Here is a 13,502-nt window from a genome sequence, read left to right as displayed (position 1 = left end):
TAATGACCGCTTCCATGTTCAGCGGCTGGGTCCGGTGAACACACACGCACGGACCGGAGTCAGACTCGACTGTCCTGTGTGTGCCTGCTCCCTTGGAGGCAGACAGGCATTTCTGCAGTTTTGGGCTCCCCCTCCATGGCCCAAGTGGCCTGACAGCAGCACAGGGCCGACAGGCGCTTGCCACCTGCTAAGTTTGGCGGCAGGATGAACATGGGAATCGGGATTAATGCTTGTCTGGGGCTGGGTCACTGGGCAGGTGGGGCCCTGCGGGCAAGTGGGGCCCCTGGGCAACTGCCCAGCATGCCCATTCGGTAAGATGGCCCTGACGCCACTGAATTGTTGGTATTGTGCATGAAATAGTGCCCCAAGGGCCAGATAAAAGCAAGTGAAGGGCCCCGTCTGGCCCCCGGGCCACAGTTTGGAGACCACTGCTCTAAAGAATAAGTGTTGAGATGACCACAAGACTATTAATATCCAAGACCATAAGACCTCTTAATAAGCATCCATCAAGTGAACAGAACACACATTAATTCACTGCACAACCACACACACCATCTACAAGCTTCAGGGAATGCACTGTCACAAACTACATATTTCGATTTTTGCATCTTCGATTTTTGCTTGCTTTTATCAGGTCCTTGAGGCCCTATTTCATTCACTGACATCAGCGAAGGGGCACAATTCCTAACAATGACATTAACAATGGGGCACAGTTCCTCCCAATAACACCAACAATGGGGCCCAATGACACCAATGATGGGGGACAATTCCTCCTAATGACACTAATTATGGAGCACAATTCCTCCCAATGACACCAATGATAGGGCACAATTCCTCCCAATGAAACTAACGATGGGGCACAATTCCTCCCAATGACACCAATGATGGGGCACAATTCCTCCCAATGACACTAATGATGGGGCACAATTCCTCCCAATGACACTAATGATAGGGCACAATTCCTCTTACTGACTCAAGAGATTGGGGCATTGTTTAACCCAGCTGATGTTGGGACATTTTCTACTCCAGATAGTCACAGTCCTCCCCCCTAAAGTCTGAAGGACTGTAAACTGTCCCTTTGTTTACAAAGTTTGGAGACCCCTGGTCTAAATGATTATTTCCTAATATCGTAAGCATTATCTAGTGGTCATAATGTGATTTCCTGAAATACCTCACTCAAGAAAAATACCACATTATGGCCACTAGATGGTCCTGGTGATCATAGGAAATAATCATATTAGACAAAATATGGCAGTTTTTTGTTGTAGCTGTTTAGCAAATTTGCACAGCAATAAAAAAAAAAAGAAATAAAAAAAAAAATAGACCATATAATATAGAGGCAAGGACAAGGATGACAGCTCAGGAGATTGAACCTTTGGAATCCCAACTCTAGTATAAAACCTTTTATTCTGGAGTACTGGAAACTATTACTATCTGAGTCCCCACTGCAAACATTTACTCTCACTTTCTGATGCATGGACAGGGAGTCAAAGAGACAGGATGTAAAAGCTGTACAGTGTGGACAGATATTTTTTTTATACAGCGGGTAAGGGCTAGAACCTCAGTCAGATTTTATCACTGCGTTCTCCTGTCCTGAAGACTTTATTCCCCTCATTTTGTTGTCCTGTTATCACAAAGGAAATCTCCCCACTGGAGTCAACAACAATAAAAATCTGGTAGTTCTTCCCCTTCTCTGCTCAAAACTAATAAAAAAAAGTCTGAAGGTTCAATAAATACTGCATTTATGCTTACATCCACTAGATGGCGCTCATGTTGAATGGTAAAATGAAATCTACTTCTTTGAAAGTAATTGATTTTACAGCTGAGCACATCCAACTTTCTTTTTGTACCATCCAATAGCCAGTCCTAAGGGAGAAATTAGAGCAGCAAGAGCAAGAACAGCATCACATCTGGCTGTGTATCTCAGGCACAGCATCATTACTAAAGAGCTCCCCCAGGATCCCAAAGTAAATATCTAGAATCTGGGATGTAATAATCTGCTCTGCTATGAAAGGCTTCAAATCATTCCTTTTTCTGTTGCATCTAATTGGCAGTTTAATGGTAGGTATATATATATATATATACATATTATTGTTCCGTGCACTACCCCCTGTCTGTATGTATGTATAAATGTTTTTATATACAAAATATAGAAGTTAATTGGCAAAACTTATTTAACTTATTCAATGTATCCAAATAAAAAAGAAAAAAAAATTATATATATATATACATATATATATATATATTTATATATACATATACACATACACATAAACGTGAAAATGTTTTGATTCCTATTAGACTTTTTATTTTCTTATTTGCCTTTTCACACATTTTTCAGTTTTGCTGTTCGCCTGGCAGGCCAAGTGTTCCCATAAAGCAGTCTAGTATTATGCTGATAGATTGCCCCAAAAAAATCAAATATTACGTGAAATTTAACAGTTTTTCTAGAACTTGATTTCAGTGGAAAACACAGACGAATCCCACAAATCTCCCAGTAATACACCTATGGGAGCAATGAAATCTGCTATACCTGCAAATGTTTAATATGTGTATGATTTTCAGAGAAACATATTTTGCCTAGATTTTTATTCTGATTTAATGGATGCATTTATTTCCATTTTAGCTCCTTACATTGGAAATAACTGAAAGCTGGCATGACTTGGATAACACAGAGTATGACTGCTGGCCTCTGGAGAAGCCTGATGAAGAAAATATGATAGATTGTGGAGGTAAGACTGCAATAAGCATGCTGGAGTAAGAAATGCTGATGCTGCACTATGAAGCTAGGCAGAGCACATGATCTGCTCTCTAATAAAACAGAGATGTTACAATATGCACCACGTTTTATTGGTTGTCCTTCAATATATGTATATATTACAAACAGTTATTATTCTTATATAACCTGCAGTGTGATTGCATGTTGGCACGTTACCTTGTCTGTTACTATGGGGTTGATTTACTAAACTTGGAGAGTGCAAAATCTGGTGCAGCTCTGCATAGAAACCAAACAGCTTCCAGTTTTCTTTTTTTTTTTTTTATATCAAAGCTTAATTGAACAAGCTGAAGTTGGAAGCCGATTGGCTACCATGCATACCTGTAGCTGCAACAGATTTTTCACTCTCCAGTTTTGGTAAATTACCACTATGTCTGCCTATCATATTCAAAGATCAATTCTGATTAGCACCCTAAAGAGGGAACAAATTGACAATAATCATTCAAATTAGCACACGGGCTTTCCGCCCGGGGAAAATCATTTTGCTCAAGGGGGGATCGGTCTGCTGATCCCCGCTGAGCAGGCGGATGACAGGTCCATCTCCGCTTACTTTGCAGAGACAGACCTGTCAGAACCCTGCTCTCCTCTATGGGAGATCGCATGATAACGAACCGCCTGTTCATTTTCATCCGATCCGATCCTCCAGAGGGAAGGAAAATAGGGTTTCCATCCATCTGGATTTCACGGACAGGATCGGATAGCAGCGGGTGTCACTGGACATGTCACTACTGACATCTCCTGCTTCATAGAGGTGCATGGAGCATCCAATCAGGTCCGCCTGAAAAACTGACAGGTGGACCTGATCGGAAAGCCCGTGTTAAAGGGGCCTTACATAAATAGTGAGTATTATTTTTGTTATTGTTTGGGAAACAAAAAGTGTCTCCTTGTTGCCCTGAGCCTTCTTCTGTGCCCAGAAGGCTAGGCAAAGGCTTGCATGATCTCTGCCCGCTGGGAGTATTGCAAGAAGTCCAAATAGACTACAGAGAGGCTGCTGTGTTCCATTAGGTAGGTTCTGCCTCTAAAAGCTGCAGTAAGATTGGGGGGGGGGGGGGGGTGCGATCTACAAGGTGCAATTACAATGCAACACTGCTAACCAGGCAACAAAGCCTGCATTTGTAATAAGCAAATATAACTGCTCTATTTTACATACATTTATACAAACTATATAAAGGTTTTCAATTTTTACAATGTGTTTGTACCATTATTAACACTAGTATGACCTCTTATACATGACTCTTTTACCAAAAGTATTGTGACACCTGCCTTTACACGCACATGAATTTTAATGGCATCACAGTCTTAGTCTGTAGGGTTCAATATTGAGTTGGCCCACCCTTTGCAGCTATAACAGCTTCAACTCTTCTGGGAAGGCTGTCCACAAGGTTTAGGAGTGTGTCTATGGGAATGTTTGACCATTCTTCCAGAAGGGCATTTGTGAGATCAGGCACAGATGTGGAGGAGAAGGCCTGGCTCACGGTCTCCGCTCTAATTCATTCCAAAGGTGTTGTTTCTGGTTGAGGTCAGGACTCTGTGCAGGCCAGTCAAGTTCCTTCACCCCAAACTCACTCATCCATGTCTTTATGGACCTTGCTTTGTGCACTGGTCCAAATCATTTGGTGGAGGGGGGATTATGGTGTGGGTTTTTTTTTTTTTTTATGGGTTGGGCTTAGCCACTTAGTTCCAGTGAAGGGAACTCTTAAGGCGTCAGGATACCAAGGCAATTTGGACAATTTCATGCTCCCAACTTTGTGGAAACAGTATAGGGGATGGCCTCTTGTTCCAACATGACTGTGCACCAGTGCACAAAGCAAGGTCCATAAAGACATGGATTAACAAGTTTGGGGTGGAGGAACTTGACTAGCCTGCACAGAGTCCTGACCTCAACCCTTTGGGATGAGTTAGAGTGGAGACTGCGAGCCAGGCCTTCTCGTCCAACATCAGTGCCTGACCTCACAAATGCGCTTCTGGAAGAATGGTTAAACATTCCCATAGACACTCCTAAACCTTGTGGACAGCCTTCCCAGAAGAGTTCAAGCAGTTATAGCTGCAAAGGGTGGGCCAACTCAATATTGAACCCTACGGACTAAGACTAGGATGCCATTAAAGTTCATGTGCGTGTAAAGGCAGGTGCCCCAATAATTTTGGTAATATAGTGTATATTAAAAGAATAATTAAAAATAATTTCAGTTTACTTAACTTTCAGTCCTGTAAACAAGTCTCTCTGTCTCTTTCTGTTTATCTGTTGGTCTCCCATTCTTCTTCACTCCTTCAGTCCTCCTCCTAATTGCACTCACTTTCTTTGTCTATTTCCCCTTCTACCCCCTGTTCTCTAGCACCATTCTCTCTTTCTCAATCTGTCTATTTCCTTGTGTTCTGCAATTCTTTGGCTGGACAAACCCATAATCCTTTATATAGTATTCTGTTTAACAAAAATGTATTCTAATGTTTTCAGTGCAGGGTAAATGTGTTGGGTGAATCATATAAATATTAGAGACTCTAGTCATCCACCTGCTCGATCGCTATGAGTGGGACTTGTGGGGATTGTCTATTTATATATTCCTTTTACATCACAGAGAATGCATCAGGAGACTATATCAAGTCTTCATTGACCTTGTAATGGCAATGGAACAAGGGGAAGTAGGAGACACAAAAGCCCAGAAGCGCAAAGTCCAAGATAATGCCACGTCAGCCCAATGGCTGAGGTGTAATTAGCAAGATACTCACTTTTGAACATATAGACAATTTTGAATTGATGAGAAGATAGAAGCTTAGTTAAGTGAGCATGTTGAAAAGTGGTAAAAGGATCAAGCGCAATGTTTTAGTGAAGGTCAGATCAGCAGCAAAAAGCACAAGAGGAAATGTCTCTTCTCAGTAGAGCTTTTCTAGGGGAAGCCGTTTAAAGGTAATTTAATGCACATTGGGCATTCAGATTTGTGTACCCAGAAAGACACCAGCATTCCTACATCAGGGTGTGCACACACATTGCTGGGCAAATACATGGCCAGAGGTATTGAGTCTTATGACCTGAATACACGATTAGAATATCGCCTGATCATTCGACCACCGACTTTTGAAAAAGTATTTGTTGGTGGAAAACGTTGCCAACATACACGGTCCGAATATCGGACAACCGTTGCCCGCTGACCATCGAAACAGTCGAATCGAAAATTATTTCCAGGCATGAGTGATGAGGTTATACAGATTTCAAATGAACGACCTCAACACCAACGTATAGAATATCGTTCATTCGCAAACGAGACAACAGAATTTTTCAGGTTTTTCAAATGGTATTTTTCGTTCACAATATCGATATCGCTCATTGATGGCTGGGCATTAACCAGTAGAATATAGGCCGATCGCTCGCTGAACGGAAATTTTTGGCCGATTTTCTTATCGTGTATTCGGGCCATTAAAGTAAATACCTGTACATGCAACATTGTAAACAGTCAAGATCTCTGTCTAATAATATTTGCTTGATTGTATGTAAATGCTGAAGATGCATAAAAAAAACTTTGACAAGTATATGAAAAATAATTTAAAAAAATGATTTATGACATATTTTTATAGTTAGTAATAATTGAAACTTGGTCACATTGTCCTCCCCTATACACCACTTTAACCTCAATTTTAATTTCTGTGTTAGCTTAACTTCTGTGTGTGAACCATCTTCACCCCACTATGAACTCCATCTATCACATACCCACTTTGTCCACTTTGCCTTTGTTCCATACTACTTCCACCCTCTGCCCACTCTGTCTAAATGACATTTTGATCACTTTTAGGGTGTGAGTATCCACACCACTCTTTTTTACCATTTGCTCATCTAGTTCTTTTGCAACTACTGACCAAATTTGTCCACCATTTTCCTACCCGTTCTATGGATTTCTGGTTACATTTGTCTACCTTCTGTCCCTACTAGTGTTGCACATCCCCACAAGTAGGTGACCAACTGTCAGAATTATTTAAGCACCAGAGCTTAGTCGGTGAGCTTAGTTAGTGAGGTAGCAGTGATACGTTGGACAGGTGGAGAGGTCATTGCCTCTGCGTGTCCCTGCTAAATACAACAGTGACTGTGGTGTTGTATATTAACATCAAGGGAGTTGACTAGAGTTTATAATCGTTTGTTCAAGTAAAGGTACCCCATGTGTAAGGCAGTGATCTTATCCAAAGTGCCTAGCATAGCCCAGAAGAACTCACCACAGGGTAGGCCTTTTATGTAACCCTTGCTTGGCGCCCAACATGCAAGGAAACATGGTGACTACCACCCACTTTCCTACCCCCCTAACATGCATTCCATATTTCTCTCCTGAGCAAAAGACCTGACCACATTAGTCCCCATGGAATGGGGAATGCTTGAATACAAGGCCTCAACATCAGTTGAGGCCAGTATAGTTTCCTCACCCCCATATACAGTAAATTATACAGTAAATAAAATATGAAGCTAAACCCTCCACATGAGGATGCAAAAAATCATCCACAAGTTTACTTGCTCTATGAGTTAAACTCTGTATCCAAGACACAATTGGTCTGCCCTGGGATTGATTCACATTTTTATGGGTCTTTTGGGGGACATAAAACATAGGGGTGACAGAATGTTTGACCTGTAAAAAGTCTCTAGATTCCATAGTGATTATTAGCTCTTCATATGCCCTATTAAATATTGCAAAAAATGTATATTGAAAATCAGAAATGTTAGTAGGCGATTCCCTCCAGTACCAAGAAGGGTTTTTTTTTCTTTCACACATCCCTGAATGCATATCTTGTGCCATGATAACAATGTTACCTCCTTTATTCAATTGTTTAATGACTACATTTCTGTGTCTCAAAAATTATTGAAATGTCAACAAATTCAAACTATCCCTTTTTGGACCACATAGATTCCACATCCTCTATTACCAATTTGGTAAAAAGTTCCACACGTGTGTTTCTTCTTGAGTTGGGAACTTCCTAGATTAGTTCCTATACTTCCAACTAAATACTAATGTTTCCTGTCTTCCCTCACTTGGTAAACTCGCCACCTCCTCCTCCTCGCTCATATGTTGTCCATTCCCTGTTAGGGGTCCACTTTCATTTTCTAATTCTGTAAGGATTTTCAATTTTTCGTAATCAGCACGTGAAAACGTGTGTCGGTTAGATGAAAGTATTTCCAGTGGCAGCTCTCTTAGTCCAGTTTAGGACCGTCCAAATTGCACTTAAAATTAAATTTTGGTGCAAACAAATTAAAGTATTTGTGAACCATTACATTGTAAAACAACCCAATCAGTTTAATAGATATTTTTTTTTCTTTTTTATAGATGCATAAGAGCATAGGGAGGAGGGGGGTGGAGAAATAGCAGAACACCGATCTTCACAGTGAAAGGCTGTGTGTGTGTGTGTGTGCGTGTTTGTGTGCATGTGCGTGTGCGTGTGCGTGTGGGGGGGGGGGGTATGTCAGCAATTCTGATCAGTGGAGGAGAGTAGGCTGAGTTCCCAGCATAGCTAGAGAACTGACCACAGCGTGTTCTCTGGCTTAGTGAGATCAGTTTTTAATAGTGGGACTGCCAAGAACATCAGGGTTTTTACACAAAGTAAGCAATACAAGGGGAACAGGATACTTTTTCTTATAAGTACATGGTACAGCAGGCACATTTACCATATCAAAACAATCCAAATTTTTTGAAAAATGTCAGACCCAAACAAAGTACTGTAGATCGAATTCCTCTCCAAAAAAAAGATAAAGTTAAATTGATCATTTCAAAATCCCTATAGTTTATGATGGCACAATAGACAACAATTCAAACAGGGAATTTATCCTATTCTCCATTCATCTCTGTTATTAGGTAAAAAGATATGCCAGTACCATTCTATTTATAACCAATGCAAAAGAGACACATGTATAAAAGTGTTGGGAGAAAAACACCTTCTTCTGATAAATGAATTGCTTCCTAATGTGATAAGTGTGACCAATATAAACAGCCAGGCTGATAACAAATCACATATACTGTAGATGGATATGTGTGTATTTAACAGTGCATACTTAGCTATGTCCTATAGATTAATTGATTTCACAATACACACATTTGGAAGAAGACAAATGGTAACTGCAGGTGAACATTCTTTTTACAGCTTCTATTGATTTTTATTGTTCCAAGTCTTAAGAGATATTTTGATCAAGCTCAGGAAATTCACGCTCTTCGTCTGAGGGTATACTAATGGAGTCTGAGGGTATACACGGGAGGGTATACTGATAGCAGTAGAATGCCGTGTTCTATATCAATTAAAGGGACTGTCTTTTCAGATAATTACTATATAATAGGCTTGATATATAAATAATATAACCAATATGCTAAAAATAAAAAAAAACGTATTTTTATAGTGATAGACGGCTGAAACGTAGGGGTGATGAGCAAAGTCTATGTTCCAAGCTGGTTGTGCCATTTTTTTATGTGGAAGACCTTACTACAGGTTTTTACAGCCACCATGTAAAGCCCCAGGTGTTTGGGGAGAAAAAAACATACAGAACAAAAAATATAGCAATTTATGTTGATTCTTTCTGGATTTAACACGAGGAAAAAAAAAATACTTTTATAGACCTTGTCACCATTTAAAAAGGAAAAAAGAGGCAATTACAAAGGAAAAGCATTAATGCTAATCTGTCCTCTTTGGCACAATGTAACTATGCACATAATATGCCTAATGAGTTTCTACAGAAGCTATAATATCCACAGTCTTCTGGGTGCTATATCAATTAGCTGATCTGTTGTTCAACACCACTGCCATTCAAAGAAGACCTCGCATTTTTCTCAATGAATGCAAAGTGCTCCTTGACTGGACAAGGTGGAGAGGAGGGGCAGTGACATCATAATCTTCACTTCATCCAATAAGAGAATGCTTTGCTTTTGTTGAGAACAAAGCAAGGGATTCTCTAAATGGCGAAAGAGCCAAGCGAGTGACCCCTCCCCCCCACACCATGGTTACTATGCAGAAGGGCAGATGCTCAGCACAGCATCTGGAAGACAGCAACCATCACTGGAGTAGCTCAGGCTACTACATTATATAATTTTTTTATTACATTTTTTAAAACCTTTAAGTCTTAAATAATCTGTAAATTGTTAACGTCATTTCAAAAGTTGTTTTTATCATTTCCAGTTTCATGAGGATGATGATATCATGATGGTCCTTGTTCATGCTTTTCCTGTTATGAGATGGTAACTGTCTCCTAATTGTGGTCCTGCACTGTCACCCTGTCATATTTACCCTGGTGCAAACTTTAGGCAGCTGAGCTTGCCCACACTTCTTAGAGGAAGGATGAAGAACTTTTTAAGGATTGGCTAAAAGATACATGTGGAGCAAATGCAAAGCAAGGAAGAGATTGATATGGCTGCCTTAAAGAATGGTGTGATGCCTTCTTGTAAACCTGTGTTTGCCTTGGTGTCCTCTCTAGCCCAGCTACTGAAGTTTACCATTCATTTATTTGTTGCCCAACAATCCCGAAAGTTACAAATATGAGTGTTTTATCTGGACTTTTTAACAAATTGGATTGCTACTTCCCAAACTACATTCAGTTTGAAATGATTTGTTCACTTTAATCCTGCATTAGTAATTTGGCCCACACACTTGTTTTAGATGAATGTTTTAACAAATATTAATATGCTATTGTAAATCATTATGGATATTCTTAATTCAAAGTTACAGCATGAATACACCTTTTGAGAAGAATAAAATGTTGTATTTTAAAATTAAATAAATAAATAAATAAATAAATAAATAAACCTTCTGTGTGCAGCAGCCCCCCTCAGCCCCCAATCCTGATCCAGCAATGTTGCACGAGAGCCTCAGCTTTACAGGACCCTCCCTCCTCATTGGCTGACACTGTTGCCTGCTGCTGTCAATCAAAGTCAGTGAGCCAATGAGGAGAGTGAGGGGGCAGGGCTGAGCCACGGCTCCATGTCTGAATGGACACATAGAGCAGGGGCACAGCTTTGTAGCCCCCATAGCAAGCTGCTTGCTGTGGGGGCACTTGGCAGGAGGAAGAGGCCAGTAGTATTGGCGATTCTGGCGAAGGACCCTAGAAGAGGAGGATCGGGGTTTCCCTGTGCAAAACCACTGCACAGAGCAGGTATAATATGTTTGTAATTTCTGAAAAAAAAAAAAAAAAAAGAAAACTTTAATATCACTTTAAGATAGAACTATAGGCAAATAATAATGGTAAGCAGGACAAATAAAGAGGGTGAATCTCTCCATAATGGGGACACAGACAGCAGTGAAAATTGACAGGTGTTCTAAAGACAAAAATGTGTTTAGTTATACTTTAAAATGTATGTTCAACTTACATAATATTTTCTTCAGGTCTGGAGATGGCATGGGTTCGCAGGCCTCCTGGAAGGGCATACAGTGGAGAGTCGTTTGAGGTCATCTACTCAGTTTCAGCGTCTGATGGATTTTATCAGTTTGCAGTAACAAAGGGTATTCTGGCACACAGGTATTCATTTATTAGTCAACCACTTGATAAGAGATGTAGACGTGTATTGCTGAAGAATGATCTATTTTAATTTGGTGTAGCTGAGTTACTGGATTTGGTGTTCATGTGCCCTAACTGAGCAACCGCCTGGTCTAAAATTGGCCATAACTTGAAAGATTAGATCTTAAAATATATCTAAGGCAAAAACATTTTATAAACTTTTTTGATCGAGCAGGAGTTAAAGTAATTACACCCTGCAAGTCTTATGCACTGTTGTTAACACCCCCTTTTTTGCCCTCACTTACTGTTCCAGAAAAAGCAAGAACAACAGGAAATTCCTTCAACGTTAGGGGAAATTTTATCAGATACAGTATTTGAAGATTAGAAGATTTCTCCACTATTCCCATTCTGGTCAACTGTAGGAATTTGGAATTCCCATTACTTTTTGTCCTTTTTGTAGCAATTATAACTTAGACAATTTGAGAATGTGATTTTCCCCAAGGGAGACACAGACAGAATAAAAAGCTAATGTTAGAGGATTATCGATGATCCGAGTGCAAAGTATCACAAAGATGCAGCCTGCAGTATCTGTATCAATGAGGAGACGCAAAACACTGTTGCTCACTTGCTTTCCAACTTTAATGTGTTAAACAGAAATAGATCACATTACACAGATGATTACCTTCTTTATAGTGGCAGCGCAGGCCACATGGAAAAGCACATCAATTTGTGTTGGCGAGTTACCAGTACTAACATACAAGATACTAACAGAGAAAGTGAATGTCAGAGTAAATACAAAACCGATTAAAGAAAGCATAAACAAAGAGTGACTAACCTGTATCAAAGAGGAGACACAAAACACTGTTGTACCTTGCTTTCAAGTTTAACCACTTCAAGTTCGGACACTTTCACCCCCTTCCAGTCCAGGACAATTTTCAGGACAGATCTGTCACATTTTGAATGACAATTACTCAGGCATGAAAAACACTGTATCCAAATTAAATGTTATCATTTTTTGAGACAGACAGAGCTTACTTTTGGTGGTATTTAATCACCACTGAGTTTTTTAGTTTTTGCTATATAAATAAAAAAATACTGAAAATTTTGAAAAAAAAAAAAAAAAAAAACATGTTTTTCTTAGTTTTTGTTATTAAATTTTGCAAATAAATATATTTTCTTCATACTTTTAGGTCAAAATATATTGCTACCTTTTTTGGTAAAAAATAACCCAAATCAGTGTATATTATTCAGTATGTGTGAAAGTTATGGATTCCACAAACCATGGTATATATATTTGAAAATTGATCATTACCTGATGTATTGACTACTACCTGTATCATTTCTTGGGGCCCTAAAATGCCAGGACAGTACAAATACTCCCAAATGACCCCTTTTTGGAAAGTAGACAGTCTGGGGTATTTAGGAGGCATGGTGAGTTTTTTGAAATTGTCATTTTTTGCCAAAATATTTTGGAAAATGATGAAAGTAAATAAAATATGCTTTATTTCTTACAATTACACCCTAAAACACATTCTGCTACTCTTCTTGAATATGGCGATACCCCAGGTGTGAGACATGTGTAAAACTTTTTTTAAAGCCTAGCCACATAGAGGGGCCCCACATCCAATAAGTACCTTTAGACTTTCTAGGGGCAAAAAATACACTTTCTAATTTCTTGAATATCACATTTGTAGAGACCCTGGAGCCGCATGACAGTGGAAATACCCACAATATGACCCCATTTTGGCAAGTAAACACCCCAACATATTTTTTAGGAGGCAAAAGGAGTCTTTTAAAAATGTAATTTTTGCCAAAAGTTTTTGTAAAATGTGGAAAAATAATGAATTTTTTTTTTTGCGCATTTTTGCCAATTTATAGGATATTTGTAACACACCGCGCAGGCATTCTTAGAGTAACACCTCAAAACACATTTCCTGAATATGGGGATACCACGTGTGTAAGACCTTTTCAATGTTTGGACTGATTATGTATCGGACATTGCAACATGTGTATCACAAAAATCAGCCAACACTATATATCAATATAGCGTAGTGTAACTTCACCTACAGCAGTCCATGTTCCTAAATGTCTAACCTAGTGGTACGTAGCTGCCCACATAGCACTTTGGTTACTCACCAGGAAGTACAGGAGGTTGAACAAAGGGTAAACCAAAGAGTACCTGTGGTTTCAGTAGTGCAGTTGTCCACAGAGGATGGGAGGCCCCAGTGTCTCACAGAAACGTAGCCAGTGTGATGTGCAGATGAATCAGTAGAGGTGCCAAGCAGA

The 13,502-nt window shown here is 39.6% G+C and overlaps 1 protein-coding gene across 1 annotated transcript in view; it reads left to right on the top strand.

Moving 5' to 3' along the window:
- The first annotated feature begins 1,992 nt into the window (after window positions 1–1,992).
- Window positions 1,993–13,502, top strand: part of LOC309545868 (atrial natriuretic peptide receptor 1-like) — a 216,485-nt gene continuing 204,975 nt past the window's right edge. The window contains exons 1-3 of the mRNA XM_082245275.1: window positions 1,993–2,061; window positions 2,627–2,732; window positions 11,105–11,237. Coding sequence (XP_082101401.1) covers window positions 2,008–2,061; window positions 2,627–2,732; window positions 11,105–11,237 — 293 coding nt within the window. The 5' untranslated portion in view covers window positions 1,993–2,007. The remainder of the gene's footprint in view (window positions 2,062–2,626; window positions 2,733–11,104; window positions 11,238–13,502) is intronic.

This window comes from Pelophylax lessonae (assembly GCF_965119305.1).
Source record: "Pelophylax lessonae genome assembly, chromosome: 1".
Taxonomy (NCBI): Eukaryota; Metazoa; Chordata; class Amphibia; order Anura; family Ranidae; genus Pelophylax; species Pelophylax lessonae.
This window is presented reverse-complemented; position numbering and strand designations above follow the sequence as displayed.